Source organism: Buteo buteo, chromosome 6, assembly GCF_964188355.1.
Source record: "Buteo buteo chromosome 6, bButBut1.hap1.1, whole genome shotgun sequence".
Taxonomy (NCBI): Eukaryota; Metazoa; Chordata; class Aves; order Accipitriformes; family Accipitridae; genus Buteo; species Buteo buteo.
Window position 1 is genome coordinate 43,561,856 of NC_134176.1, and position 24,221 is coordinate 43,586,076.

At 62.6% G+C, this 24,221-nt stretch overlaps 1 protein-coding gene across 2 annotated transcripts; it reads left to right on the forward strand.

Annotated features, from left to right (window-relative positions):
* The first annotated feature begins 526 nt into the window (after nt 1–526).
* MAPK8IP1 (mitogen-activated protein kinase 8 interacting protein 1) lies at nt 527–23,806 on the forward strand. Of its 2 annotated transcripts, XM_075030756.1 has the most exons (12): nt 527–638; nt 7,758–7,863; nt 13,921–14,154; nt 17,346–17,427; nt 17,664–18,539; nt 19,177–19,252; nt 19,702–19,874; nt 20,154–20,263; nt 20,413–20,532; nt 21,561–21,631; nt 21,994–22,092; nt 22,531–23,806. In XM_075030756.1, the coding sequence occupies exons 1-12, from the start codon at nt 553–555 to the stop codon at nt 22,601–22,603; spliced, it is 2,106 nt and encodes a 701-aa protein (XP_074886857.1). In that variant the 5' UTR covers nt 527–552; the 3' UTR covers nt 22,604–23,806. The 2 variants fall into 2 exon arrangements, with proteins under 2 accessions (XP_074886857.1, XP_074886858.1); XM_075030757.1 differs by lacking the exons at nt 527–638; nt 7,758–7,863 and adding an exon at nt 10,134–10,191 and having other exon boundaries at nt 22,531–23,804.
* Nucleotides 23,807–24,221: the final 415 nt, after the last annotated feature.

A 24,221-nucleotide genomic window follows, 5' to 3' on the forward strand; every position in this document is an offset into this window, starting at 1 on the left:
CCAGCCGGGCGCTGCAAACCTGCCGTGGGTGGGAAAGCACAGCCTGGCTTTAGCTGCTGCTCCTGCCGCCTCCAGCCGTGTCCCCACTGGGGACGAGACCCTTCCTTGCGAGTGGCCCTGTGTGTCCATCCCCTCTGCCAGCCGGCTGGGGGCCACCGCAACCGCCCCAGGCCCCGGGGCTGCTGCCACCGCCTGCGGCACATCTGCCCGGGGGGGGGGAGCTCTGCCTCCGGCTGGGGGGGGGGGGGGGAATCGGTCCAGCTGTGGGCACATCTGCCCCGCCGGGGTCGGCGTTTCCCAGGGCCCGGGCGGTGCGGCGGGGTGCGGGGCGTCGCCTCCAGCTGTGGCCACATCTGTCCTGCAGCTGCCGCCGGGGGCCGCGGGAAGGAACCCCCGGGGCCTCTTCTTCTTCCCCCCTCCCTCCCCGGCGGCAGGTATGTCCCTCCCCGCCGGCACCGCCAGCATCCCCCTCCCTCCATCCCTCCTTCCCTGCCTCCTTCCCTGCCTCCCTCCCTCCCGCCCGCCCTCCGCCTGCATGGAGAGAGCCACAGAATGGCGGAGCGAGAGAAAGGAGCCGCATCCCCGCCCGCCTCCTCCCCCTTCCTGGGGCTGCACCTCGCCTCGCCCCCCAATTTCAGGTACCGGCAGCCCCCCCCCCAACCCCTGGACCCCCGCAGGGCTGCCCCAGCCCCCCCGCTCCGGGCAGCGGTCCCCATCTTCTGCAGCCCCCCCCCCCCCGCCCCACACCGCCGCGCCGGGCCCCCGCCTCCTCCCCGCGCATCCCTTCTGCCCCCCCCCCGCCCCCCACAGCCCTTCTGCCCCCCACCCCGGCACCGCTGGACCCCCCCCCCACCGCGTACATCACTCCAGCCACCCCCCATCACTGCTCGGCCCGCCCACCCCATATGTTGCTTCAGCCCCCCCCCCCCCCCCATGTTGGCCCTCACCCCATCTACCAGTGCAGCTCCCACCTGCTTGGCCTCATGTCCCCCATCACCCCCCCCAGCCCCCTTACCTGTCTTCTCCTCAAACACCTTTTCCTTACAAAAAAAAAAAAAAAAAAGCTTCATCTCTTTCCCCACCCCCAGGAAAGCCTTTTTTCTAGCCCTTTCCTAGAAATCCCAGGTGCTCCCGCTTCCCTCCCGCCCCTGTGAAACAGGAACCCCGCGTGAGACGGTGGGAGAGTGCCAGAATTGATCCTCTCGGCAACACCAAAGCGCTCCCATCGATTTGGGATGCGGGGGGCTGTCTCTCCTCCAAAACCCCAACGGAGGCTGCTCACGGGGACTTCCGAGGGCTTCGGAGCCTCCCGCGTCTCCCGAGGGCACCCCTGGGCCAGGGATGCGCTGGGTGGGTACGGGAGCTCTGCCGTGGCCCGTGGGTGCGGTGCCTGGCGTCGTTCGCTTGCCATCCGGGGGAGGCTCGCTGCTTCTGGCGGCCGTGCCGTCGTCAGCCATTGCTCTCTGCTTGCCTCTGGCACCCAGGGGTGCTGGCTGAGAAGGGGGGATTCGGTACGGGCTGCTTTGCGCGGTGAGATTTTGGAGAGGGAAAGGAGGGGCTGGTCCATACCGGGGGCCGTGGTTAAGCTCGTGTCTACCGCTGGCAGGCCCCAGCCCCTGGGGCTTGGGGGCCAGCGGGTCCCTGCGAGGAAGCAGGCAGGTGCTGTCGAGCTATGGTGATGTTTCGGCAATTTACCCCCGAAGGGCTCCTCTGCTTCTGGAGCCCCTTTGCCGGGTGGCTCCTGGGCTTCGGCAGCCGCCTCCTATTGCAGCACTGCCTGCGAGAGCTGCTGGGAGCTGTTGCAACATGGCTGGGTAAACCCTGCAAATCGAGCAATTAAATGCTGCCTCTGGAAATGTCCACCATGGAGAAAGGGCTTGGCCGCTGAGCCGGGGGCCGGAGGGTGAGCCGCCGAGCAGCTCCGGGCCCGTGAGAGGGTCGAGGTTGCCACCCGGGGCTGTCCTGGATGCAGCGGCTGTGCCCTGGGCACCCTCCCGCTCCCCAGCAAACAGCGATGCCCCGGGAGGGAGAACGAGGTGCTGCTTTTTGCTGCGCCTCAGACCTTCGGAAAGGGAGCCCAGCACGCTGGCAGCCTGCCCCGGGGGAGAACCGACCTCTGTGGGGGAGGCCGTGCAGCCGGGCGGAGAGCTGGGGAGTCGAGGCAGGGGCATGAGTTCTTCCCCAGGCGTCGAGCTCCGGCGGTGAGCCTTGAGGTGGAAGGAGATGCCGGTGACGTCCCCGAGCCTGGGGCAGGTTCTGGCAGACCGAAGGCGACGTCGTGACGGGGAGCGGCGTGCGAGGAGGGACCCCCGCTCGCGAAACGTTTGCGAGCTGTGGTCCTGGGTGAGCCCCGTCCTCTGCCCCAGCTTGCTGCCCACACAGCGAGGTGTTTCAGCTTTTCTTGCCCTCTGGTACGTTCGCCTGCCCTTCCAGCTCCCCGAGTGGTAACGCGCCGGCACAAGCGTTAGGTGATCGGTTGGCTTGAATTCAGAGAGGACTTGGTCCTGGCCAGCAAGCGGCCCGACGGGCTGGGGTCTGAAGCTCTGAAGAGGCTGGGGATGGTGGTTTGGCAGGTCCTCGTTGCCGGTGATGGTTTGGCGTTGTCTGAGAAGAGGTGGGAGGAGAAGGATGGTGAGGTGAGCCCTCCTTTAGCCAGGAGGACCTCCAGAGGTGGCTGCTCACCACAACAAGAACAGCAGCATTTTAGGAGACAGCAATAAAAAAGTTCTTCTCATCCAGCCACCCCTTCGTCCTTACGCCTCCCAAACCCTCGTGGCGGGGGCTGTGCCCCACTGGGGCTCCTTAGCATCTTTCTCCAGGACACCCTGTTGCAGCTCCTTGCCCTGCCAAGAAGCTTTGCCAGTGCTTCGGGCCAAGCTTTCCCATAAGGGGCTCTCTGGGGCTGGGGGTCCCTCTGTCCAGTATAAGAGGGGCAGGGAGGGCTGGCACAACTGGGGTGCAGCCGGGTGCAGGACCTCGCAGCGCTCGCCATGCTGCCCGCCCCGCTGCCCCCAGGAGTGCGGCTCTGAGGTAGCTGGGACCTGGGAGGGGGATTCAGCCACCCATCCCTTCTATCGCCTTCTGGTTTCTCTAATAAAAGCAAAGAGCATCCAACTAGCTGCTGGGGCAGGAAGGCTCCTAGGGAAGGAAACCCTTAGGGAGTTATTTGCATTGGTCAGGAGAGAGGGGGAACTATCCCACTCCTCGGGGAGCCCCGTGGGAAATCACAGCCCTTTCTTGTGCTGTTGCCAGCGCCTCGGGATGGGAGGAGGTCTCGGGGGAAGGGGAGCCCTCCATCTCCTCGGGAAGTTCAAAGAAGCAGCTTCAGGCTGAGGCAAAAATCAGTCCTAGCGCAATGGGTTGGTTTATGTGTCTGCCGCGCTCATCTGGAGCTGTTGGAAGAGCCTGTTTGGAGGCAATGAGCTGGGCGTTGGAATGGGGCTACCTGTCTTCTTGTGAGGGGAGACAAAAGGGCTGTCTTCTTCTGATGGAGACAGAGAGAGAGGCGCCTTCTCCTCATTTCAAATAAGAGTCTCTGTGGCTCTTGTGATGGAAGAAAAAAAACCAGGACCAGCCAAATGTAGGATAGTACTATTTTCCCCACTGATGCCGGTTACAGGAGTTCCACACGGCGCTGCCTGGGAGCAGAGTATCGGAGTACGGCCCAGGCAGGTGGGCTTGTTGGAGCCCCCCAGCTCTGTCGTGCCATGTTGCTCGTGGGAAATCCCACGCAGCAGCAGCGGGCTGGGGAGGCGATGCTGTAAGTCCCCTTTTCCCTGGCAGGGGATGGAGTCAAGGAAGGCGCAGCAGCCAGGCTTGATTATAAGGCTGTTATTAGGACTGTGATCAAGCTGCTCCTGCTCCGGGCGGGTAACGGCTGCCTCCGCTCATGCACCCACGTGTGCTCCCTCACTCGCAGTTCCCGGGTGTCCCACGTTTATCAGTTCTCGTGCATTCTGCAGGGCTGCCAGCCTCCGGGTGCCCCTTGGCTTGTCCTTCAGGAGAGCACCTGTAACCTCTGCAGACACAGGGTTCGCCCACTCTCACAGCCGGGGAACAACCTCCCGTGTACCTGCGATGCCGTGGTGCCCACCTGCAGCAGCACCCAGGTGGCACCCGTGCCTCCGCGGCTGCTGTTGGCAAGGGAAGTTGGCCAAAATACCCGTGTAGGTCCTGCTCAGACTATTACTGCCAGTGACGGAGCTGAGAGGAGTCAGAGCTGTTTCATTTTGCTGGTATTTTTAGCCTCTTTGAGAAGCAAGAGAGAAAGGCAGGGGTGTTCCCAGCACAGGGAGTGGGGGGAAAACAGAGAGCCTTCCTTGTATCTCCTACGAAGTCCTGGAGCATCCATGTGAGAGGAGAAAAGGGCAGGAGTAATACCAAGATAGAGATTTCTTTATTCATTGCATTAAGCGGGGAGGTTTCGAGCAGACGAGGTGCCTCCAGGCAGAGCTGATAGGGAAGATGGAGCCCTGGATACCGTTATCAGCGAGCTGAAAGACAACGAACACAGGATCACGAGTGACATTCGCCGGTGGCGCGGCACCGGTGGGGCGAGAGCCAGCAACAGGTTAGTTCAGCAGGGTGCTCCAGGCCACCCGGTGAGCTGGACTCCTGCGAACATCACCCACCTTAATCCGGCCAGGGGCGAAGCCGGGTCCCGACGGGGTGAGAGGCTCACAGCCTGCGGCGTGCCGGTGGGCGGCGAGCGGGTCCGAGAGGCTCGGGGGCGATGGCAGATTATCTGAGGCCACGATGCCAAAGGTTTGTCAGCGACACCTGGCAGCCCCTGTTTCCTTTGGCAGCAGAAGAGGGGTGGGAGCTGGCAGAGCAGCTCACCAGGGGTTTCTCTGGCCTTTAACAGGGGTTAGAGGTTGGGGAAGCTCAGGAACGGCCCTGCCTGAGGCGGGAGCGGGGTCGGGGGTTAGGTGAGGGCAGACGGGGAAGGGGCAGCTCTCCTGGCGCTGCTCTGCGCCGGCTGGGCTTGCCCCTTGGCGAAGGCGCTCCTCTTGCTTCCCTCCGCTCCGGGAATGCGGCCGGCTGCGACGCTGGTCCCGCTGTGCTGGAAACGCTCCAGCCTTTTGCGTCGGCGAGTGGCCCCGCTCTACCTGGCGAGAAGCCGGACGAATGCTCCTGCCTCCCGCAGGAAGGGATCCCGTCGTTTTGGCGGGGCAGAGAGGGGCAGAGCCCCTCGTCCCTGGCTCGGCCGACAACGCTGCAAGGGCAGGAGGAGGAGGAGGAGGAGGAGGCTGGGTGGCGTGGGCGTCCGTGCCGGAGTAAGCAGATCCTCTGCGCCCGCTGCGGGTGCTGGGGAGCGGGTGCTGGAGAAGGACCAGGAGCCGGGCTGGCTGGCTGGCAGGCAGAGGCAGTCAGCATCCCCGGCAGAGTGCAGGGACTTGGCACTGGCTCAGCTGGGGAGGTTATTTTTTTTTTTTTTTTTCCCCTCCAGGACAGCTGATTCCATCTATTTTTAATGAGCTTCCCCAGGTTGCGCAGTGAGGAGACAGAGCAGCGCCGGCGGCCACAGACTGCGACGGGGCAGGCGGAGGGGCAGCGGGCGCCCGGGGCTCGGCCGTCGTCTCCCTCACTCCTCCTCGCTCCGGGCCTGGGGGTCTTTTTTGGGGTGGGAGCGTGTCCCCCAGGGAAGGGGGGGTCCTCCTCAATGCAGCCGCCCTTGAAAATGGAGTCAAGCACCGAGGAGGAGAGCTGGCTGGAAGATCAGTGGGAGAAATGGTAGGGGACCGGCCGGGCCTCGGGGAGGGGGGGCTGTCCCGGGGGCTTGCGGGGGCACGAGGGGCAGCCCCTCACCCCTGGGCACATCGCCCTTCTCCGCGAGTGATGGCCGCAGGACAGGAAAAAACTTGGCACGCAGTCGAGCCTAAAGTTTTCCCGGCTTGTGCAGGGATCTGCACGGCAGCCGGGTGCCGGAGCGGCAAAGGTGGCTGGCCGCATCCTGCCACGCACCGGCATCTGCAGGCAGGGCCGGTGCTGGACACTTGCGCAGCATCTCCCCATCCCCGAAAGCACGGGCAGGGCTGTCTGCCCCCGCCGCGGAGTGGGGAGCGCTGGCACCCACCCCAGGTGCTTCTGCAGAGCTGGGGACCCCCTGCCAGCCCCTCGCCGACAACGCTGTGCCTCTCGCCGGGACCCCGCCGCGCTCCCACGCCGTGGCGGGTGGAGGCCCCCCAGCATTAGCGGCTGATGATGTCCCACCCGCGTAACCGGAGAAGAAATCGATTTGTGCTTTGAAGGCTCGTCATGAGCCTCCTGCTTTGCGTTCTCTCCCTCCCGCGGGCAGCAGCAGCAGATGGGTGAGGTGGGGGATTTGGGGGGGGGGGTCTGTGTCCCTGTCCCCCTCTGCCCCGATGCATCTCATGGGGGCTGCCCCCATGGGCACGGTCGTTCCCGGCCACCTCCACTGCAGAAGACCACTACTGGTGGGGTCCTTGGAAACACGGAGGGGAGATGCTGCTTCCCCCATGGGCTTCTCCTGCTCCTTCCCCCCGCTCTGGGGGCAGGGACAAGGGAGGTGTTACCCCTCCATGGCACTGGCTTGGTGCCACTGCCGGGGGGGGGAGCCCCAAGGTGTGCAAGTGATGCTTAAAGCGAGGGTGGGAGCTCTGCAGGTCACAAAATACCCTTCTCCTTCCTTCCCTGCCGGCGAGGGCCAAGCCGGAGAGGGGCGATGAGCTCGGCGTGGTACTTTCACCCGAGCATCTCCCAGCGCGAGGAGCTGGGAGCAAATGGAAACGGCGGCATGCGAAGCAGTGCCCGTGGCTGCTCCAGACAAAACTCAGGGGGCTGAGTTGGTTGGCAGAGGAATTTCAAGCTGGGCTCTTTTATTTACCCCGGTGGTAATGAATAAGCGAGAGGAGCATTGCGGTACCACCACGGAGAAATGTTTTAATGCACAGAAGCCAGGAGCGTCTCGCCTTTCCCCCGGGGATGCGAGCAAGCACATGAGAACCCTGCTCGTCAGCAGGTTTCCAGCCACTAAAAGGATATCTCTGTAAACTTTTTGAAGAGGTATAATGAGCCTGTGGGGCTGATAGCCCTAAGGGACCCCTGAGGCCATGCAGGCAGGCTCGGCAGCACCGATGGTCACGAGGATGCCTACAGTCACCCCGGGGAGTGATTTTGGCGCAGAGGGAAATCACTGCCCTCTCTTACTGCAGGCACCTGGGCTGGGACATCCCTCCCAGCCATGGCTCGGGGGCTGGTGGTGCCGTGGCCGGCAGGTTTGCGGTGCTTGCAAGGTCTGTGGGTCTTGATGTGGTCACCTCTCCCAGCAGGTCCATCCTCCAGTTGTGCCTTGCCAGGACCCCCAGCCTTTCCCCTCCCTGTAACCATGGCCTTTGCCCTGCTGGGTGTCTGTGCCCAGCTTGGACAACCCCAGATGGGGTCCCACATCCCTGGGATGGTGGGAGTGGAACCTCCTGGGACGGGGCTGCCTGTGCTGTCTGTCCCACGGTCTCCCAACCTGCACGTCCGTGCTGCTTTCAGTCAGGCAGGGGCTGGTTTGGGGCACACTCCTGCCTCCCCACAGCCACGCGCCATACCAAGCCCAGCCATTTGATGGGGACAGACCCATCACCTCTGGAAGGAGTCCCCTTCTCAGTCTTTCATCCCAGTAAAGACTGCGAGAGCCTGTCCTGGGGCAGGCGGTGCTACTCCCTGCCCGCAGGCAGCAAGCTGCCCTGCACCCTCCCGCCCACCGCCAGCGCAGTGGGTGATCGCAACGTCTCCACTCCCTCCAGGCTCACCCATGACATCAGCCTCGAGGAGTTTGAGGATGAAGACCTCTCCGAGATCACGGACGAGTGTGGAATCAGCCTGCACTGCAAGGAGAGCCTGGCCACCCGGGTAAGTGCGATGGGGATGGGGACAGGGATGGGGATGGGCAGAGCGTGCGCCGGTGGGGCTGGCGGGACCATCAGGTCCCACGCAGGACCACCAGGTCCCCAGGCTAGCGATGCTTCCTCAAGGCGTCCATTGCCACGACGCCAATCCCCTCGGGTCAGCAGTGCCCTCTCCTCCCCACGGCACAGCGCAGACCCCTTCTGAGTCAGCCAAACCCAAGGGACGAAAAAGCATCTTTTGAGAACCTTTTGAGATGCCGGTGCCTTTTGGTTCCCACTGTGCTGGAGGGGTTTGAGTTTGTTCCTCAGGGATGAGCCTAAGGGTTTGGGCGTGACTGGGGGCATCCCCCCCATTTGAACGGGATGGCCAGAGAGCCTCTGGCACCCGAGGAGCATCCTCGGGAAGCGAGGCCACGTGCGACGTGGCACCAAGGGTCCCGCACAGGCTGTGCCTCCTGCGCCCACGTGCATCCCTGGGTTTGGAGGTGCGGCTGGGCTGGCATGGTGAGAGCTCTGCTCTGCTCATCCAAGGCATTCCTTCTGACTTGCTAGCTGCCTCTCAGGAATTTTAGGAGGCTGGAGACCTGGAGGCTGGTGAATCAGGGAGGGAGGAGGTGGCTCTGACCCCAGCAGGTGAAATAAAAATGGGAGCTGTGAAGTCTATGCAGATGCAGGCAGGTCTCCCATCCACCTTAAGCACCCTGTGCAGACCCCAACAGGGTTCACGCCACTCTTTGAACTGCCCAAGAAGGCCATGGGGGCAGAAACGTGGAAATAAACTGAGAATTACATTGGATTTGGAAATATGCAGGGATTCTGCATTTTGCCAATGTGTTTCACACTAGAGGGATGCAAATGCTGGAGTAGCAACCAAATGGTCTGAGAATCATTTTGTCCCTCAGGAGAACTATTTCCTCCGCAAAACTGATAAAGACCCAGCAAGGAGGGGAAAGGCAGAACAATTTGTTACAGATTTAAAACTAGAAAGTGAATTTGTGGTGTTGGAAATCCCTCGTTACAGGCAGGAGGGTACAGGCAGACCTCATCCTTGGGAGGTGAAGGTGTCCTGCTGTGCTCCCTGGTCTAATTTGGCATCTTCCCAGCAGAAATTCAGCTTCTCCCGGCGATGGGGCTGCTGTTCCACGTCTCTGCTCCAGCCATAGCCTCCTGCTGCTCCAGGATGTTATGGCCAGGGAAGGACAAGGAGAGCCTGGGCTCGGGGGCTGTGTATGCTGAAGGAAGGAGGGATAACGCTGGAGGCAAAACCAAAGTCAAACCTCATGCTGGATGTCCACGAGGACAGAGCCGCAGCAAGGGCAGGGCATCGGGAAGATCCTCCTGCCTGCAATAGGTGAGGCAGGCAGGGGCTGCGGGTGCATTGCTGGATGCTTCCCATTAGCTGTCCCAGTTCTGCGCTGCTGATGGCACCACCAGGCTCTTAGGCCAGGATTTCTTTTTTCTTTATGGACTGCCAGCCCTTGGCTGAGGTTTGGCAGGGAGGGTAAGGAGGAGGGGGGACTTGCAGCTCAACTGCTGCAGCCCTTCCTTGAGGGTGAGGAAAAAGAGACTGTTTCGCCCATCTAAAACAGTTTACTGAGGGGTTTCTGCATCCCTGTGCTGCGATGCAGAGACCTGACCCTCGGTAGAGGGTTTGCTTGAGCTCCAGCAGCCAGCCCCACGCCTTCCCTGGGGATGGCTCAGAGCCGCTCTGCCCAAATGCCCGGGTGCACTACGAGTCTGCTGGAGTGGAAGGGGAATGCGACACTGCCCCTGGGAAGCAACGAGCTATTCATAAACACAGCAAAGGAAGAAGACTATCGTGCTTAGAAAAAATGCCTGCTAAAAATACGTCCTAATGGTTTATACGGGACATGAAGGATTGCCCAAGGAGCAGAACCGAAAGCAGTGACGGCAACGGCGGCGAGAGGGGCTTTTCAGTCCCAAACATCGAAGGCGAGAAAGCCAGGGAGCTTTGTGACCCGATCGTCATCCGGAGCGAGCGTGAGGCGGCGGGCTTGCAGGATCAGCCTGATGGAAGCAGCCAGGCCCAGAGGGAGCGGCTTGGCCGGGTCTGCGTGCGGCGGCGGGGGCCAGCAAATCAGTAATGACCCGCGGCCGGCATCAGCCAGCTAATTGCATCACGTGGGGATGGCTGGCTTGGCAAGTCGCTCCGACGCCGGGGCCAGGGCCGGGGGGGCCCCACGCTGACGCCCTGCCCGTGACGAACTCCCGGTGCCGGTGCCGCAGAGCGCACGACGTACGTAGGATGGACGGTTGGCCCCGATTGCCCCCGCGGCTGGCAAAAGCCCGGTGACGGACAGAGGGATGCGAGGTGAGAGTGATGCTGCTGGGTCACCGGATTACACCGGAGCAGAGAGTGACAGGGAAGGGGGAAACACGGAGACGTTTGCTCTGGAGAGCACGGTCAGCCATGGGGCTGGGGACATCCAGCTGCTCCGAGCTTCCCAACCCAGCAGCGAGTCTCCGGAGAGATGGGCAGGCACAGTAAACCAGCGGTGAGCAGGAAAGCACCGGGAAGGAGCGAGGGGACAAACCCTGCCGGAGGGCTGGGAAAGCGGCTGGCAGATAGGGACGGCTGGTGACCTTGGCGAGGCAGGGGGTCCAGGCAGAGTCGCTCAGCGGCAAAACCCCGTGGCAGGAACGGGCAGCCAGTGTGGAGGTCAACACCCAAACAGAGGTGGGGTTTGGGGTTTTTTTTGGCCCTGGAAAAACAAAGATGACTTCATCGTGGGCTATTTTAGCAGCTTTCCAGAAATAGTGGCTTAGACACACAGAAACTGCAAGGAGGCGTAGACTGATGTTTGTGCAAGAGGGAACTATCCACCGACAAGGACCACACCTCATGGACGGGAGACCATGTACTGAAAATGAGGAATAATCCCAAGCGCGGCTGAAAAAAAACCTTAATTTCAGCAAGAAGTCCCAGGTGAATGAAAAGCAGGAGCAAAGTGGGGGGTGGGCTGAGGAGAGGGCTCAGTGGAGGAGCAGAACTGCCTTTAGGGCTGTTGAACGGCAGGGCAGGAGGCTAGCTGGGGAGGAGCGGGGGCCACCGGGGCGAGGGATGCCACCCCCGCCTCGCAAATGGCAGCGGTCGGGCACGTTGAGAGGGACAGTGGCAACAGAAGCACCAGGCCTTTGCTTCGGGTTTGGTGGCTTGGAAATCCCGGGTGACGATCCCTGGTTTCAGCAAGATGGATCCCCGCAAACAGCCAGGCTGTGGTTAATAAAGGCTCGGTGCCTTATCTGTATTCCACGAGCTGCGGAAAATGGTTAATGCAAGAATGGAAAAAAAAAAAGAAAAAAAGAAATACCCTTCTTGGAAATACCTGAGAGCACAAAGAATGAGTGCCCAAAGGAAAAGAGCCGATATAGGGCTGTGCTGAGCCTTCGTGGTCTGCATGAAAAGGCCTGAACCAGCCATGCAGGTACAGAAATGTGGAGAAAAAAAAACCAAAACACTTTGTTTTTCCAGCATAATAAGACTGCTGGAAATGCCAGGCTTCCTCTTGATGTTCACTGTCACTGATCCAGTGTGCCGCTGGCAGCAGCCACCCCGAGAAAGCCAGCGGGACCCACTGCAAAGGGAGAAGCAGCTGCCATGAGCCGGCCAACCTGCTGATCTGGAGACCGGCGGGGAGCCGGCTGCATGGGCTGGGAGCAAAGGATACAGCAGCAAGGTGGCTGCTTACTCCGGGCGGCTTTTCAAAGGCTGTCCCACGAAGCTGCCTCTCTGATCCGTCGCCAGCTGCGGCTGCACCAGGCTGGGAGCAGAGAGGCTTCTCCTGGCGCTTTGAAGCCAGGAGCAAAGCAGTCGCAGCTGGGTGGTAGGGAGAGGGGACACAGCTATTGCCTCTGCTCGGCAAGTCCCCCTTGCTTCCCCATGCTCATAAAACGCTTTTCCTAGCTTCTCTGCTTGACAGGGAAGGCTGCCGGGGTGGGGGAGCAGGGAAGAGCCTTCTGCCTGCTCGACCGTAGAGGGTATGGACCCTCTACAGGCCATTAATAAGTACCTGCAGTGGCTCTAGTTTCCTCCTAGCTATTGAACCTGGGCTGGTGCATCCCTCCTAGGGCGTGCTTTTCTTCAGAACAGGTACTGTTTTGCTTTTCTGCATCCTTCTGGGAATTTTCCTTCTCTGTGAGTTTTCTGAGTGATTGCTACGGCTACAGGATTACTGAGGCAGCACCATTAGCAGGCTAAGTTGAACGTCACCAGCTGAGACAAATACACCTACCTTGCCTGGGTATCATCTATTTAGCTGGCATTTCCCCCCAGTTCTGTTCCTGTACCTCGATTTCCTTGCTAAAATCCGGTGCCACAGAAACACAGAACTTGTTGTAAGAAGGCTAATGTTAAAAACAAGGGAGTTAAATGTTTAAAGCCTCAAGAAGATGAGTTTGGGTGGCAGTGCTCCTCCAGGTGCTCACCTGGTACCTGCCAGGGCTGCAGCAGGGACACTGGGGTGAAACGGCCCCCGTGAGAGGGTTCGTACTGTGCCTGCAGCGGGCAGAGCCCTGTCTGTGCTGGCTTTAGTCGGACAGTTTAGGAGCTGGTAGCAGCGAGAGCTCTTGGGGGGGCTGCCAGAGCTGGGCCCCCACAGCAGGGGTTGTTTCTTCTCCCACAGCTCAAGGGGCATCCTCCATGCAGCCGGAGACATGGATAGCATCAGCTGCAAAAAAATGCCCTTTTCCACCTCTGCCCGCCGATGAGCTTTCCCGTCACCACAAGCAGCTGATAACACAGGGAATTCAACTCGCTAACGCCAAGTCGCAGCCTTTATTGCTGGCTGCAGCAACCTGTGCACGTGCAAGCTTCGGTTACGGCAAGGAGGGTGGCTTGGGAAGGAAAGCGCTGACCTTTAAACACCTGCAGCCGTGGCGGGGACATCGGTGCCTCTTTGCCCGGCAACACAGCCACGAGGAGTGCGGTGGCTCAGCGATGGGGCATCAGCTCCTCGCTGCCCTCACGGGCCATGGTGGCCACCCTGCTTCAAGGGTGCAAGGGGAAAGAGGGGGGCTGTCCCCAGCCAGAGTGCAGCCACCACCCGCGGGTGACTGGAGAGCTAGTGTTGGGCTACCGGCTCGTTGGGCGTCCCTTCTGCATGGCTTCAGGTCCCGATATGTGCAAATGCAGGGTGTATGAGAAAAGGCTTGTTCAAGGTGAGGAGGCCAAGGGGGGTGTAGCTGCTGTCCCCGGCTGCCTAATGGGTGTTACAGGGGAGAAGGAGCCTGACTCCTCTCGGAGGTGTGCGGTGATAATTTCAACCCCATAGAGAGAAGAAGTAGCAGTAGTGCAGCACCCAACACAGCGCTGGGTTCCCCGTCTGTGAGGATATTTGGGTGTGATGGGTGAGGCCCCAAGTGACCAGGCAGGGCTCGGACCAAACCTCCAACCAAAATGATTGCGTGCTTGTAGGAGTCCCAGTTGCCAGGACAGGAGCCCCGAAAGGGCACGGTCCGCCTCGGGAGGAAGAATCATAGGGCAGCCCAGGCTGGAAGGGACCTCAGAAGATCCCCTGGTCCAACCTTTCGTGGGAGAGGGACCCTAGATGAGATTATCTAGCACCCTGCCTGGTCGCATCTTGAAAACCTCCAGCGATGGGGCCTCTGCCGCGTCCCTGGGGGAGGCAGTTCTGCTGAATGGTTGTTCTCACCGTAAAAAAACCCCGTCCTTGCCAGGTCGAGACGAAGCCTGCCTTCGTGCCCTTGGCGGGGAACGGGATGGTGACGGTTACCTACAGCCCCCCCGCCACGGGGCAATCACGGCGGCTGCCCCTCGCCCTCCTGGGGCAGGCGGGGAGGGGGCGCGGAGCTTCCCGGCCGCGGGAATAACATCCCTGCCCCCCCGAAAGGGAAGAGAGCCGCCGGGGGGGCTGCACCGGCGCCGGCCCCCCCCGCCCCCGGCCCGACCCCCGGCCCCGGCGGGAGGCGCGGCGGCTGCCGGCCCTGCCTCTCTCCCTCTTTCCCTCCCTCCCTCCCTCCGTCCGTCCGTCCGTCCCTCCCTCCCTCCCGGTGGCCTGATCGCGGCCGCTAATCCCGGCAGGGCCATGTGAGCCGGCCGGGCGGCGGGGCCCGGGCGGCGGGCGGCGGGGAGAGCAGCCGGCTGCAGGCGGAGATGCTCCAGCTCGACCTCATCGACGCGGCGGGGGACGCGCCGGCCGAGGAGCAGACGGCCCCCGAACCGCTGCAGAAAGAACCCCCGGCCGGGACCACGGATGTCTACAGGCCGAAAAGACCCACAACTCTCAACCTCTTCCCGCAGGTGCCTCGCAGCCAGGTGAGGCCGGGACCGGGGGGGGGGTCGGAGGAGGAGGAGGAGGAGGAGGAGGAGGAGGAGGAGGGATGCTCCCACCGCCGGGGGCTTTTTGTCTCGGGGGGTTGAAGGGATGGAGCGATGCTCTGCGGGCCGGCCGCCCCCCCCCACTCCCACCGCCGGGGGTCTCTGCAGGTCCGGGGGACACCCGGGGACGTGCTCGGTCCCTGCCGGGCCCCCCCAGGCCGTACCCGCCCTGCCTGGGCACTGCGCTCGGTGGGGGTGGATGGGGGGGGTTAGGGGCCCGGTGGGTCCTTCCTCCATCCCTGCTGCCGAGGTGGGGAGGGAACAGGCCGGGATGGGGCATCGGTGCCCCTGCAGAGCCCGTGGGGATGGAGAGTAAACGAGGCACGGCGTACGGAACGCCGTACGGGACGGAGCCACCAAGCCACGGGGCTGGCGAGCCCAAGCCTGGCACCGCTGGCCAACAGCTGGCTGGGTTCCAGCTGCCCCAGGTCCGGGCAGCCCCAGCCCCGGGGCAGGACGGTGACACCCGGCGGCGCCCGGCAAAAGAAGCATTAATGTCGGCGCCCCGTGCAAAATTTGAGAGGCGGAACGGCAACACCCAAAATGGTGGCCGGGAGGACGAGGGGGTTCTGTTGTCTTGCTGGCGCTCAAATTTTGTACGAGGTTTTGGATGGCTTTTCCCCAAGACAGCCCGCCCCACGCAGCCGTGGGGTTGCTGTCATCCCCCGGGCGGGTGGCGTTTCGGTGCCACCGAGCACCTCTGAGCGGCGGCCGGAGTCCCTTTGCCCCACCTCTCCCGTAAACTTCACAAACCCGTGCGAGATGCGCGATGCGCAGAGGCTATTTTTGCCACCCTCCTGCGTTCAGCCGTGCCTTCTGCCAAGTAGGAGGATTTTCGTCGCGGTGACGTTCAGCCGAGGAGCATGAAACGAGAGGCAGGTGTCCCCGTGGGTGACAGATGGGGAGTAGTCGGGGCTGGGTGTCACCAGCCCAGCACCAGCAGCTGATGCCAGCTCTCTGCCTGAGGCCACGGGTGGGAGGAGGAGGAGGAGGAGGAAGGCACAGAGCCAGGATGGGTGCCCGCGGGGCAGCTGGCACCAGGGACAAAGGCAGCAGGGCTGGGGAGGCGGGGGGGGGGGGAGCCCCGATGAGCATAATGGACAAGGGGACAGTGGCAGCCTTGTCCCACCCTGTGCGGGGACCCCGAGGAGCGAGTGGCACATGGCAGCCACATCCAGCTGGGGGGACAGGGGACAGCAGGGCCCCCCTCCCAGGCAGCCGGTCCCAACCAGTGTCTAGAGGTGGCAGCAGGCTTGTGGAGAGGGATTGGGAGGGGGGGGGATGCTGCATAGACTGTGGGCCGGGGAGGGGGAGCTGATGGTCCCCTCACAAGGGGGATGTTGGAGTCCCCTCACAAGGGGGATGTTGGAGGCTGTGGGGCTGCACTGGGAGCCACGGGTATGGCCCAAATTGAGGATCCCTCCCGTGCCTGTGGCCTCCTCGTGCTGGGCAGGGTGTACGTGGGAAGGGCACCGTCCCACCCTCTGCTCCAGCTAGGGGCTGGCTTGGTGAGGTCTCAGTTGCTGCTGGGCTCTCTGTGATCATCATCCCAGGCAGGTGGTCTGGAGACAGCGGGAGGAACATTCCCAGCTTCCCAGGCTGGGAAGAAACAGCTGCTGGGACTGGCTAAGTTCATCCTCTAAGACCTTGTGAATGCCCCTCCACCCTGGCTGGGCATTGCAGACCCCAGAGCGCCCTGGTCCTGCAGGATGGGTGGGTTCTGCTTGCTGGGTTGCTGCCCCCCATCCCAGTCCGGGCAGCCAGTCTGGCTCGCGTTGCTGGCCCCGTGGCACTCTGCACGCAGAGGCCGTCGCTGCGGCAGCTCCCCTGGCCCGCGTCCCGGCCCGCCGTGTCCCTGGGAAAGGCAAGCGAGGACGCGCTGTTATTTGCCTTGGCACGGGAGGGGCTCGCGGAGGCTGTGCCGGGAGGTCACCGAAGGAAGCCCCGTGGCAGGGGTCTCTCCCCTCCCCGCGCGGAGGCAGGGACCTGGCGGCCGCGGTTCAGCAGCGTGCGACTCGGTGGACTTTCAGGGCAAAGGCTTGCTTCGTGTTGGTGAGGAAGCGAAGCAAAGGTGGGGCAGCCTCTGCGCTGCGGGTAATAGCTGTAGGCTGGCGATAAGGCCGTGAGAAAATCCAGGGAGTCCCAGCGGGGCTTAGTACTTGAGCAAAAACTAATGGTGTGGAAAATGTCACTGCTGCAGCTGGGGGAGAAACAGCCGGTGCCCCGCAGGAGGGGCTGGAGGAGAGGATGGGGACCAGGGCTGGGGCTGCAGCAGGTGGGATGTCGTGCCCTGCTGAGGTGGGCAGGGAGGACTTGTCCCCCTTCTGCGGGAGAGTCCTCGTGAGAGGGAACCTGGTGGCCTTCAGTCCGGGGTCTCACAGCGATGCTGAGCACGCGTTCCCCTGCGCGCACACGCATGTGCGCACACACGCATGTGCACACGCACGGCCGGCCACCCAGGGCAAGGCGGGCAGGGCACGGCGCCCGCAGAAACTCGCCCGAGCACGGGCAGCCCAAGCCTGCCTCTCCTCTCCAGCTGATCAGGATTGACGTCTGCTAGTGAGCTATGTGTACTACGTGCGTGTGCGCACGTGCATGTATAGATACGTATCCATACGTGTACATGTGTGTATGTTGTACCCCTATATACACCCAAAACGGATGACTCTAGTAGCAGGTGTTAGTCTGTCCCGTAGCATCCCCTGGCCCTTGGGATTTCCCCCATTTAAATAACCTCGGGTGGTCTGAAGGTGGGCAGGGCCAGCGGCATGGGAGCAAAGCATGCCCGCCCAGACTAGGCGGGCTCCAGGCAGGCTCAGCTCTTGAATTTTTGGTTTGGGACCGTCCTGCGTCCAAGTCTCCCTGGCGTGGACGAATACAACCTTCCAGGCCAGGCCGTCTGCCTCCGGGCTGGCTCTTTGCCCACGTTGCTTCGGCCGCCGCACCAGATCTCACAGCAGCGGCGTGGCGAGACGTGGGGCTGGCACTGGGGGGGGTCCCCTGAGCACCGCGTGCCCAGGCGAGGGGGGAACCGAGCGGGGCGCTGCGGACCCGGGGAAGGATGGGTGCTGCTGCGCCACGCGCTGTTTACTGTTCGGGCTACAAGGCGGCTTTGTTGTTCTCCTCAGGACACTCTGAATAACAACTCTCTGGGGAAAAAGCACAGTTGGCAGGAGCGGGTGTCCCGGTCATCGTCCCCTCTGAAAACGGGTGAGTTCTCAGGCTGTTGGCCAGGGGCAGCTCCTTGCACCCTTTCGTGGCTCTCAGGAGTAAAACCCCTGCCCGGAGCCTGGGGCAAGTGGTGCCAGAGCAGGGGGTTGGGGAAAGCATTCCCAGACGGATGCGAGGCACGTCCGGCTTGAGTCTGGTGGCATCCCCGGCCACCTTCCCCACCAGGGAGCATCCCCCTCTGCGGGCTTGTCAACGCTGCTCTCCTCCCTCTCCAGGTGAGCAGACCCCTCCCCACGACCACGTTTGCCTGAGTGATGAGGTCAATCACCAAAACAGCACAACCTCCACCAAAGACCGGGGCACATCCACAGAGAGCCCGTGCCGGCGCTCGGCGGCCACCCAGATGGCCCCCGCCTGCGTCGCCTCGTCCCGGCCACCCGAGAAGCACCAGGCCGCCAGCCGACCCCCACCGCACGGCGCCAGCGTGGTGGTGGTGACGACGAGGGGCCCCGAGGCCCACCGGGACCGCATCCGCTACCAGACGGACGTCAGGCTGGAGGCCACCGAGGAGATCTACCTGACGCCGGTCCAGAAGAACTCGGACCCCCTGGAGACCGACAAGCCATTCCTGTCTCAGTCCAGCGAGAACCGCATGTCCATCAGCTCCGACATCGACACCTCCGGCTATTCGGCCCTGGCAGGGAAAACCAACCCCTCCATCAGTGAGGAGGACGAGGTGCTGGACTACATGTCCTCCCCCGACAAGACGAACCTGCCCAGGGCCTCCTGCGGTGGCGGGAGCGGTGGTTCCCGGCCGGGGCACAACCTTCAGAGAGCCTCGGTGAGTTCGGACACCAGCGCCCTCTCCTACGACTCGGTCAAGTACACGCTGGTGGTGGACGAGAACATGCAGCTGGAGCTGGTCAGCCTCAAGCAGTGCTACTCGGGCTACAGCGACGAGAGCGACTCGGCCACCGTCTACGACAACTGCGTCTCCTCGCCCTACGAGTCGGCCATCGGCGAGGAGTACGAGGAGGACGCCCTGAAGCGCGACTCGGTCTGCCTCTCCGAGGACTCCACCCCCGAGGCGGACATCCACTTCTCCAAGAAGTTCCTCAACGTCTTCATGAGCGGCCGGGCGCGCTCCTCCAGTGAGTGCTGGGTGCTGGGGCGGGGGGAGGTGGGCTGGTGGCTGCCTGCCCGTCCCTGGTACGAGGCTGAGGGCACGCTCGGGGACCCCCGCAGCGAGGTGGAGAGCCACCAGCCCCAGCTCTGCTTGCTGCAGCCTGTGGCTCCATCCCTGGTGGCTTTGGGGGGGGCTTGGAAAAGCCTTGCGGCCTGCAGGTGGGGGTGGCCGGAGGTGTTTCGGGGCTGCTTTTTTGGCTAGCCCAAGGTATGGCTGTGCTGAGGGGAAGGTTGGGTGGTCTTGCAGGGGGACAGCATCCCTCCTGGAGCGTCCCCCTCCTCCCTGAGCCCAGAGGAGCGCCGGGGTGGGTGGCATGCCCCAGCAGGCAGGGCTTCCTGCGGTGCGGCTCGTCCCACGGTGCTGGTGACACCGGCTGTCACAGCCACCTGGGGTGGCACAGGCAGGTCGTGGTCCCAGCGGGGACCACCGGGCCCCGGCGCGCCAGCTCTAGCCGTGCCCTTCTCCCGTGCGGCACCGCGTGGCTTTGTCTCGGTCGAGACGTTCCCCAGGAGCATCAGCAGCCTGGTTGGCTCGATGACCACCCCTTGGTTGTGGTGCTGACCCCTCAACGCTGAGATATCCCCCTCTGCCTTTGTCCCCAGGTGCCGAGTCCTTCGGGTTGTTCTCCTGCATGATCAACGGGGAGGAGCAGGAGCAGACCCACCGCGCCGTCTTTAGGTGAGCTCGCAGGTCTGAGCGGTGTCCCCAGCCTCTCCTGGGGCAAAGCCTGTGCTGCCCTCCCACCACGGTGGAGCCGCCTCAAACCCCAGTGTTTCCAGCTTTTGGGAAGCCCTGGGGACCAAACCACTGCCCGTAGGTCGTGTCCTGCCCGGGAGCGACATCTGCCCAGGCTGCTGCAGGGGCAAGACCTCCGAGGGCGGCCAGGACCTCTGGGGACAAGCACGGGTGGTGCCGTAGGGATACCCTTGTCTTAGGCGCCAGGTTGCTGCCGCCTTTTGAGCCTAAACCCGCTGAGATGCGTTATTCAGCATCTCGGGTCCCCACGGCTAATTACACCCGCCAGGGCGCTGCCGGCGGGTTTTGCGTTACCCCCTGCCCCAGCCGTGAGCCGGTGAGAAGGCCACCAGCGCTGCTGGCCGGCCAGGTGCTAGTGCCTCCCTGCCCAGGTTTGTGCCTCGCCACGCGGATGAGCTGGAGCTGGAGGTGGACGATCCTTTGCTGGTGGAGGTGCAGGCAGAAGATTATTGGTACGAGGCCTACAACATGCGGACGGGCGACCGGGGCATTTTTCCTGCCTACTACGCTATCGAAGTCACCAAGGACCCAGACCACGTAACAGGTACCAAGCCTCTGCGCGCAGCCTGCTGATGTCCTCCGTCTTGTGTCCACCTCCTCTCCCCTGAGGACAGCAGGGGGATGGAGGGACGACCGAGCTGGGCACCCGGCAGGGAGCGATCGGCAGCTTCTGGTGCGATGCTGGGAGCTGGTACCCGCTGCTGCGGGAAGCCTTCCCTGGGCAGGGAAACGTGCCGGGCTGGGAATACGGAGCGGGGAGGTGGATCTCGGCCCACGTTCCCAGTCACCGGAGACGATCCCCGCCGCGTGCTCTCTCTTCCAGCTCTGGCCAAGAGCAGCGACTGGGTGGACCAGTTTCGGGTGAAGTTCCTCGGCTCGGTGCAGGTTCCCTATCACAAGGGCAACGACGTGCTGTGCGCGGCCATGCAGAAGGTAGTGTCCCACCCCATCCCCCGGAGCAGGAGCGCCTGCTGCTCCTGGGTGCAGGGCAGAGCCTCAGTGGGGAAGGGAAAGGGTGAACGAACCGCCATAACTGCTCACGAGTGTCAGAGCTTTGTCTCTCGGTCTTCCCCCCCCTCCAGATTGCCACCACGCGCCGCCTCACTGTGCACTTTAACCCACCCTCCAGCTGCGTCCTGGAGATCAGCGTGCGTGGGGTCAAGATTGCCGTGAAAGCCGACGACTCCAAGGAGCACAGCAAGGTAGTGCCCCGCTCCCCGCTCATCTCCTCCCTTCCCCGGCTCGTGCCCCCCCCGTGCTACAGGTCATGTTCGCGTGTGAAAATGGAGGGTCTCCACCCTACGTCTGAGGGTGTGACAAACACCATCAGCAGGGTCGTCGGCCCACCTCGGGGTCCCTCGTGCCCCACGGGCTCCCGGCTTTGGGCCGTACCCGTGGGGCTGGCTGATGCCCTCGCAGCTGCCAAGCGCGTTGCTGTGCTGGGACGCTGCAAGCTGAGCCATGCCAGTAATCTGTCAGCTGCTTCTAAACCTTTCTGCTACTATTTTGAGTGGTGTCCTCCAGATCTGCCCTGTAATCTCTTTAGCTGGCTATGGCAGGCTGCTGATTAGCGTTCTGCATAAGTAGCCGAGCAAAGCACGGTGAGATGCTGGGCAGGGGCAAGCGAGGGCTTTGCAGCAAGCTGTTGGGAAACCTCCCCTCCGGCTGGGGGGGCAGGAGTAGTTCATGGCTGCGGATGCTGTGGCAGGGAGCTGGGCTGGGGTTTCTACAAGTCCTGCCTGTATCTAGAGGATGCCATCAACTTGGTTGCTCTTTAAACTTGTATAAATGAGTTCCCGTTTCTGGCTGGGACCCTTTGAACACCCAGGCTTGAATGACTGACTGACTTAAAAGTTATCCATTCACCTTCTATCTGCGGGTTATTTCTGAGAGCTTTTTTAGTGAGGGAGAGGGGCTGTGTGTGCTAGGCAAACAGCAGCGCTGATTCTAGCCCGCATACAGCCTAACACAGGGCCTCCAGGGAAACTCTGCAGGAGCTGCTGGAGCTAGAGGCAGCCGGGATGGGAGCCAGCAGGGCTGCCTGGAAGCGCACCCTGTGTGCGGGTGCTTGGGGCCATCCTGAAACCGCTGCTGGTAGCAGCCCAGGATCAGGCTCCAGTTGATTATTTTACTGCTTAGTCCAAGCACAGATTTCCAGGGGTCAGACACCAGCTGCCCCACAGGCCTGGTGAGGAGGAAAGCTTTGACGTGTCCTCTCTCTGTCCCCCAGGTAAACAAGTGTAGCCATTTTTTCCAGCTGAAGAACATTTCCTTTTGTGGATACCATCCAAAGAACAACAAGTAAGTAGTGGGGCAGCGCGGGGCAGCTCTCAATGCCAGCGGCTTGGCCCAGAGGCTTCACCGCCTTACTGCTGAGGGCAGCGCGCCTGGGGCCGGGAGGGGAAGGGGAGGCTTCCCAGCGCCCCGGTCCTGAGGGTTCCCCTCCACCTGTAAGCCCAGCCCTGCAGTTTCACGCAAGAGCAGCCTTTGGACGGCAGTTACATCCCAGCTCTGGGCACGGACCGTGGGAGCTGGCGGTCACTGGGTTTTGTGGGGGTGCAGGTCCCAAACGCCTGTGCTCAAGGGTGGGTACACCTCGGGGATGCTGAGGTACCTGTGCCTGCTTGTCTGCCGGTCCAGTCTCGCCCACTCTCTGCCCTCAGATATTTTGGGTTCATCACCAAGCACCCTGCTGACCACAGATTTGCCTGTCACGTCTTTGTCTCGGAGGAGTCCACGAAGCCGCTGGCGGAGTCTGTAGGGTGAGTCCTGGCTGAGCGGGGAGCGAGGCGCTCGCTCCCGAAGGGCAGGAGGAATGAGGCAGGCAGGCTGAATCCTGCCATCTCCCCACACGTGTGGGGCTTGGACCTGGCCCCAGGCTGGCACCTCTTCCCTCAAGTGAGAGGCTTGGAGCGAGAGCCAGGGCTGACGGGGCTACGGGCGGCATATTCCTGACAGCACTGGAACAAGTCCCAGCGCAAGGCTTTGCAGGCAGATGGCTGAAAGTCATGCGCTGTGCAGGGGATCAGAAGCAGGATGGAGACCCTGCGGCTCTGGTGGCAGCTCTGGGTGCTAACGCAGGAGAGGCAAGGGGCTGGGGGGGGGGCGGGAGGGTCAAACTGGCCACAGGGTAGGAAGCAAGGGCAAGAGGGGCTCTGTAAATGCCTCGCTGCTCAGCTTTGCCCGGTGCTGTGTTGCAGGAGGGCTTTTCAGCAATTCTACAAGGAGTATGTGGAGTACACGTGCCCCACGGAGGACATCTATCTGGAGTAGGGGCTGGCACAGGCACCTCCTGCACAGCCAGGGCTGCAGTCTCGCCCCTTCCCCGTGTCGTGCATGGACAAGAGCTGCTTTGAGCCTGGAGGAGGAGGGGGGGGGCCCGGGGCAGGGCTCCCCAGGGCACGGAGCACCGCCTCTTTTCATGACTCCCCTTCCTCGGGCTGGGGGGGGACGGGAGGGGGGAGGGCTGGACAAATTGTGTTCCTTGTACAAATACTCTTAGTTTATTCTATTGGAGAAGCACCCGCTGGGTGCCCTGCCTGTGCGCGGCGGAGGGGTGGGCAGCGGTGTGCTTGGGCCCTTCCCCGCTGCAGGCTGGGGTGACAGCATCTCCTCCTTGTGACCATGGCCCAGCTTCCCGTCACATCCTTCTGGGGTGACTTTTAACGCAGTGGCAGAGTCGGACTCTCGCAGTATGAAGACACAGCAGCTACAGCAAACGAGACCCACGTGCTGGCTTCTGCCTAGGAGGTGGGCTTGCCCTGGGCAGGCATTGCCTCCCTGCCAGGCGCTGGGGACAAGGCTGCTGGGCAGGGATGACGGAGGGAGCCCCAGTATCTCCTCTGCCGGGGCCAAGATGAGCTGAGACAGCTCACCCCTGCCTCTGCCCCCCGTGCCTGTCCCTACCCTCTTGTATCTGTGCCCCAGGGAAAGAGAAAAATCCCCCCAATACCTCCCTGCAGTAACCACACCTCGGGAGGGGAGCCTTTCTCTGCCCCTTTCCCCCTCTCCCCCCCAGCTGCAGGTGGCAGAGGCAGTGGCAGAGCTGGGCCACCCCAGAGCAGTGGGGCTCAGCCCCTCTGCAGCACTGGGTGCCTGCCAGAAGAAGTGGGGCAGGGAAGGGCTAAGCCTGCAGGGAGCCGTGCGAAGCACCGGGGAGGTAGAAGAGCTCTCCCGGTCCCTGCAGCCAGCGGTCTCTGTGCTTCAGCTGGATCTGCTGTGATGGCAACAACTATTAAATATGATGGTTCATGGAGCAGGGCTGCTGTGCTGTTTGTGTCCCACCACAGTGGGTTTGGGCCCTGGCTGGTTCTTTCCCTTGGGACCCCCCAAGAGGAGCTGGAGCTTCTCAGGTTTGGTCCGAGAGTCCCGGTTGCAATTCCTGGAGGCCAGAGATCATCATATGATGATCGGAAGGGAACCTCTGGATGTCATCTGCTCCAGTCCCCACCCAAAGCAGGGCTCGCTTACCCTTAACCCACCCCCCCATTCCTACACCCCATACCTACACTGTCCTGCAGCCGTGGGGGGGGTCCCCAAGACCGGGCTGTGGTGGGCACAGGGGCACGCTGGTTCACAGGCGGGCATCGTAGTAGTACTCCAGTAAATCAAGCTCATCGCGCTTGCTTTTGCCAGCTCTGCGCAGTGCTGCTGGCCGCTCCCGGGCTGCCCAGGTCCTGAAGCGAGGCTGCTTGGGTTTGATGCCATAATCTGCCGGTAGAGTGGAGAGGCTGGGCTCAGCCCTGGGCTGCTCACAGGACCGGGGATAACTGCCTACCTGGAGAGGTGAGTTCATGGAAAGGGGTTTCAGAGGGGTGAGGAGAGCACTGTACCATCCACCAGGCCAAAGTGCTGCTGTGGAAGCTCCAGGGGAGCAGAGAAGTCCTCGGGA

What these genes read in the sequence shown, in the direction of transcription:
- MAPK8IP1 (XM_075030756.1), top strand. Translation starts at nt 553, where the DNA reads ATGGCGGAGCGAGAGAAAGGAGCCGCATCCCCGCCCGCCTCCTCCCCC. An exon ending in CGCAGGTGCCTCGCAGCCAG is followed by an intron (nt 14,155 to 17,345) that starts GTGAGGCCGGGA and finishes TGTTCTCCTCAG; the next exon opens with GACACTCTGAATAACAACTC. An exon ending in TACCATCCAAAGAACAACAA is followed by an intron (nt 21,632 to 21,993) that starts GTAAGTAGTGGG and finishes CTCTGCCCTCAG; the next exon opens with ATATTTTGGGTTCATCACCA.